The sequence below is a fragment of the Coffea arabica genome, chromosome 11c (genome assembly GCF_036785885.1).
Source record: "Coffea arabica cultivar ET-39 chromosome 11c, Coffea Arabica ET-39 HiFi, whole genome shotgun sequence".
NCBI classification, from domain to species: domain Eukaryota; kingdom Viridiplantae; phylum Streptophyta; class Magnoliopsida; order Gentianales; family Rubiaceae; genus Coffea; species Coffea arabica.
In genome coordinates this window covers 34,900,057-34,906,056 of record NC_092330.1, presented here as the reverse complement: position 1 = coordinate 34,906,056, position 6,000 = coordinate 34,900,057, and the positions used below count along the sequence as shown (strand labels likewise).

The 6,000-nt window shown below is 36.0% G+C and overlaps 1 protein-coding gene across 1 annotated transcript; it reads left to right on the top strand.

Annotated features, from left to right (window-relative positions):
• The first annotated feature begins 416 nt into the window (after positions 1 to 416).
• LOC113719325 (UDP-glucosyltransferase 29-like) lies at positions 417 to 2,165 on the top strand. Its single transcript, XM_027244537.2, has one exon. It carries the CDS (start codon positions 577 to 579, stop codon positions 1,969 to 1,971), a length of 1,395 nt encoding a protein of 464 aa, XP_027100338.1. The 5' UTR covers positions 417 to 576; the 3' UTR covers positions 1,972 to 2,165.
• The last annotated feature ends 3,835 nt before the right edge of the window (positions 2,166 to 6,000 follow it).

Here is a 6,000-nt window from a genome sequence, read left to right as displayed (position 1 = left end):
AGAAGGTATTATTGCTCTGTGAAGTGATAACACCTATCTTTGTTTAAATCCTTGGGTGACATATGAACTCTAGTTGTATAATAGCTCTCTGTTGTTATAGCTCTTTTGTGAAAAAGCTCTCAACAATTACTTTGTTTTCAAGCTCTATTCTGATTGATGTATTTGGAATGGTGCGTGATGTGATGAAATTCTCCTTTGGGTGATATATGAACTCCACTTGAACTCTCTGTTGTTGTAGCTCTTGTGAAAAAGCTTTCAAGAAGTCCTTCGTTCTCAAACTCTCTTGTGATTGATGCATTAGGAATGTGCGTGAGCTGACGAAATTGCAAACTATGCCTGTATTCTGTAAATTCCAAGCCTTCCCTTGAGACTGAAAACTAGTCATCTATTGGACGATAGAGTCGTAGACCAATTCTATTTTTAAATTCTTGTTAAGCAAGAATCCTTTTATTATTATTATTTTTTTGGTCACATTCTCAAGAACAAAGAAAACCATCATATATAGTACCCCGGGTTTATACGTTCCATTCCAAAGAACAAACGAAACATTGGGGGTTTCCAAAATTTCAATCAGCCATGGAAGGGACACTAAGAGAATCTAATGCTCCTAGATTCAGAATTTTGATGTTTCCATGGCTAGCTCACGGTCACATCTCTCCCTTCATGGAACTATCCAAGAGACTCGCCAAAAGCAACTTCCAAGTATACTTGTGCTCCACTGAAATCAACTTGAATTTCATGAAGAGAAGTGCTAAGTTTGATGAGAACTCATCTGATCATGCAATCGAATTCGTACAACTTGACTTGCCAGATTTGCCTGAACTCCCTCCACACTATCACACAACAAAAAACCTCCCACCCCATCTCGAACCAACCCTCAAGCGTGCGTTCCATATGGCAAAAACCAACTTCCAAAACATACTCAACAATTTGAAACCTGATTTGCTAGTCTACGATGGTTTCCAACCATGGGCCTCAGAGCTAGCTGCACTGAATCATATCCCTTCTGTTCTTTTCCTAGTTGTGGGAGCAGTGAACTTGTCTTTCGTTTATCATAGCCTTAGATGCAGAGTCTCTGGTGCTAGTGAGACTTACCCTTTCCCCGAAATTTTTTATAGGGACTATGAGATAAAGAAGATATTAGCCAAGCTACAAGAATCCAAAGCAAAAGAAGGTGACGCATTAGATGTTTTTAAGAGCATTGAACTATCTTCTGATATTGTTTTGGTGAAAAGCTGGAGAGGAATTGAGGGGAAATATATTGATCACTTATCTTCCTCTTGCGGGAAGAAACTGGTTGCTGTAGGACCTCTTAGTAATCAAGAAGATAACGGCAAGGAGGCGGACAGCTATTCCCTTATCATTGAATTTCTGAATAGTAAAGATGAAGCATCAGTGGTTTATGTTTCTTTTGGGAGCGAATATTTCCTGTCGAAGGAAGAAAGGGAAGAGATAGCAGTAGGGCTGGAGCTGAGCAATGCTAACTTCATATGGGTAGTTAGATTTCCAGTTGGGCATGCCATTGGCCTCGAAGAAGCTTTACCAGAAGGGTTTCTTGAGAGGGTGAAAGGAAGAGGGATGGTGGTGAATGGATGGGCACCACAGGCTAAAATTCTTGGGCATCGAAGCACGGGTGGTTTTGTGAGTCACTGTGGATGGGGTTCTGTGATCGAAAGCATATATTATGGGGTCCCGTTGTTGGCCTTGCCAATGCATCTTGATCAGCCTCTTCATGCAAGACTTGCAGTAGAGATTGGTGTTGGTATTGAGATTCTCAAGGATGAAGATGGACAGATAAAGAGGGAAGAGATTGCTAGAGTCATAAACGAGGTGGTTGTCAAGAAGACAGAGGGAAAACTACAGGGACAAAAAGCTATAGAATTGAGTAAAAAGTTAAGAGAAGAAGGTGGAGAAGAGTTGCATGAAGCAATAGAGAAGCTCAGGTCATTATGCAGCAAAAACAAGCAATAAGACTTTGGTATTTAGCTCTGAGTTGAGTTGGCCTAGTTTGGTAAGAACTAGTACTCCATTCTGGAATTTAGTCTTTTTCCTTTCAATTTTATTAGAATTTAAGCATTTAATATTGTTATCAAATGTGCATCCATATTGTGTCGAATGCGTACGTAATGAATCCTGAATTGTGGTGATTTTGTTACTTAGGAAAACTATACATTATAATTTTTAACGATGCATCAATTCTTCTTGTGGAATGTTTTGGATATTATGTTGGTAACGGATATAACTCGGTCTATATCTGGCAGTTCAACAGATGACAGCTAAAGGAAAACAAATGAATGGCTGAAAGGAATGATCCTTTAGATTTCTGACTTGCTTAATTTGCAATGAGAAGTACATTTTTCTCTCGTTAATTATGTATGAAATTAGTGATAATATATTCATTAGCATTCTCAAAAAATCACAGAGTTAGTCTACTTTGTCAAATTTCATAGTTGGTAGCATGTTCATGACTTCACGTAACTTCTTATGCTGAGAAGAATGATCAAAATTCATGCTATTTTCTGGTATTCCTCTTAAGTACAAAACGGATGTTCATTAAAAGAAGTTTTTTTTTTTTTTGTGGAAATTTAATGTTGTGTTTTTAAAAGCGTTCAATTATCATTTGGATGTTCTCATTGCTCGCCAATACCTAAAATTTTACACTCAAAGGACCAAAAATGATGCTGTATATGTCTCAATCTGGTTTTAGAGTAATTGGGATAAAGCACCTATTTTCAACCATTCTTATTAAGTTAAAATATAATCATGTACAATTAATTAAAAAAAAAACTTGCCTGCATGTAATGATCTTCTTCAGTCTGCCAATACAAGCATCCAACCAATAATGGGTGGGAAAAAACTAAAACAAAAGGTTACTCAATTATGCAACCAACCTTCGGATTGGGATGACAAATCCCTCTTATTTCCTTGAGCTCTTGCAGGAAACAGCTAATCAGCCTAATTGTTGTGACAAGGGAAATAATCACAAATAACTTACTTCTTGTGGTTATCGAATCAGCCTAAGCTAGGATTTATTTGTTCTTGAATAGGAAAATAAGAAAAGGAACCAGCGAGAGAGGAACGGCTCGGTCCTTGTTTTTATTCCCCACAAGACTAGTTTAATGCCCAACGGACCTCCTCCAAACGTCTGCTTCTTCTCTAAAGGATAAGAGTCCTTTTTCAACTCTAATACTAATATTACCAAATTAAAACTTAAGATATTCTTGCTCATGCACCTAAATAACTAATCAAGCACAACCCTTTTAGGAAATTAAAAACGTATCCGCAGACGTTTCAAGCTGGGTTCACTCTACAACTAGTGATGTTAGGACTTCACGGCAAGTTAGAACCGCCTTCTAAAGTATTTTTCCTCCACTTTACAACTAGCAACATTAGGACTTCACAGCAAGTTAAAACATGGCCACGCCTTTTAAAGTGTTATTTTCTGGAAATTCGGCCTTTAATATATTTTTTACTCCGTATTCACCATAAGTTTCTAAAAACAACATCAAAAGCCAAATATCAGTAGAATCTAATAATTAACACCATATTTTACCAAAATAAAAGGAAAAAGAAAATCTTCCAAATTGGTCCCTAACATTTGCCAAAAAAACTTTTTTAGCCCCTAACATTTAAAATTAGCCAGAATTGTCCCTAACATTTAAATTATAATCCATTTTGATCCTAATGCTCGTATTTGCTCATTTCTCTGATTGAAAATAGAATTTTGAAAATCACAATAAGACCCCAAAACTTCATTTTCGCTCATAAGTTGACCCACAAATTTTAGGCCTTTACAGATTTTACCCTGTGTTTTTGTTTATGTTCTTGGTAAGTTGGTATTGGAAAAGTTAAAGATTAAGTTGAATTAGTCTTTAATTTTTTAATTAATTAGTAATTAATTTTTAATATATTTATTTAATTCTTTGTATTCATGTGAGCCTATTTGGGACATAGGACTACCTATTTTTTTTCTTTTCCTTTTTCCTTGTTTTCTTTATAATTCCCTTAGAATTTGTATGAGCCGAAGAATAGCATAGGATTTGTGTAACTTTTATTGTTTTTTTATTTATTTTTCTATGTTTATTCTTTTTGTCTCTTGATGCTACATGAGTCTCAGAAACCAAGTGCGGCTATTTGTGCACTGTGCCTTGTCACATCCCTGGCCCACAAGCAGTCAAGTTTTACTATTTGTGCACTGTGTGTCAGGAACTTAAGATGGAATTTGTCATTTTATTCTCTAGTGTACGCGTTTCAGTGATAAAACAAAATAAGGGCTGGGACATGAAACGGTACCGTTGGACTAATTCTGGTCATTAGTTAGAATTAGTTTTTCTGTTAGCTCACGTTTGTTTAGTTTCCTACTATTAGCTTCCATTATAAATAGCAAGTGTAACCAGTGTTTTGAAAACCGGACCGGACCGGCCGGTTCGACCGGTTGAACCGCGAACCGGCCATGGCTCCGGTCCGGTTCAATGCCAGGTTTGACTTTGTCAAGAAACCGGTCAAAAACCGGTCGGACCGCCAAACCGCTGAACCGGATGTGAACCGGTTATTTCCGGTTTTTGAGTTTTCCTTTTTTTTTTTTTTTTTGCAAAATGTAGTTACCAAGATTCGAACTCAAGACCTCACGTTTGTTTAGTTTCCTACTATTAGCTTCCATTATAAATAGCAAGTGTAACCAGTGTTTTGAAAACCGGACCGGACCGGCCGGTTCGACCGGTTGAACCGCGAACCGGCCATGGCTCCGGTCCGGTTCAATGCCAGGTTTGACTTTGTCAAGAAACCGGTCAAAAACCGGTCGGACCGCCAAACCGCTGAACCGGATGTGAACCGGTTATTTCCGGTTTTTGAGTTTTCCTTTTTTTTTTTTTTTTTTTGCAAAATGTAGTTACCAAGATTCGAACTCAAGACCTTTGTAATAGAAGACCAATGTAGTAACCGTTGCACTATCACATCTTATTAGTTTTTTTTGGTAACTTATTTATATAAAACAAACACTCATATTTCTTTTGTTCCATTTTTTTTACAAAATATCATCCTTTCATGACTCTTTCTTTTTAATCTTCAATACACACACACACACACACTCTCTCTCTCTATCATCTTTTCTTTTGCCACTCATTTTTAATCAAACCTCTTTATTTTTAATTTATTGATGTTTTCTTCCATATTTTAATTTTGTTTTTGTCCATTAAATTTAAAAAAGTTAAAAAAGAATTATTTTTCTTTAACCCAATTTATTTAATACCACAACCACTCACTTTTATCTCATTTTTTGTTTCTTATCAAATTTGCATTTCTATTTTCAATTCTCTTGATTTTCTTCGAACTCCAAACTTCCTTTTTTAAATTGTAAATTTAAATTCCAAAATGTAAATTAAAATTTAAGTTCACAATGTCTAAATTCTCATAGACGTGAATTTTGTATAATTTCAAATATTGTGATATTTTTGGATTATATTTAAGAATTTTTTGGTAGATATAATTGAAATTGAGATGAAATTTATTTGTTTTAACTTATAATTTAAAAAATTTATTTTTAAAAATCCAAGTTATTCAAAAATAGTAAACTTTTCATCATATAAAGTATTAAATTATCCATTACATGTCTTATTTTGTGCACATATATATTTATATAAATTATTTTTAAAAAATTCATTGAACCGAGGTTGAACCGGTCCGACCGGTTGAACCTCGACCCTTTCACTTCACCGGTTCGATTAACGGTCCGGTTTTTAAAACATTGAGTGTAACAGAATGAAAGGCATCAGACTTAATACGACTTGTATTACTTTCTCTCTTTTGCTTTGTCTATCTCCTCCTTCCTATCCTTTCTCATTCTCTCCCCCAAATCTCCCCTCGCCTGTCACTTCCCTTCTCTGTATCTCACGAGCTCAAACCCAGGAGCCTGACATCTAGTATCAGTGCAGCCGATCCTTGGCTGCAATTGATACGAAAATGGCAGAAAACACTCGGTACCGCACCTAGGAAGAACAGATC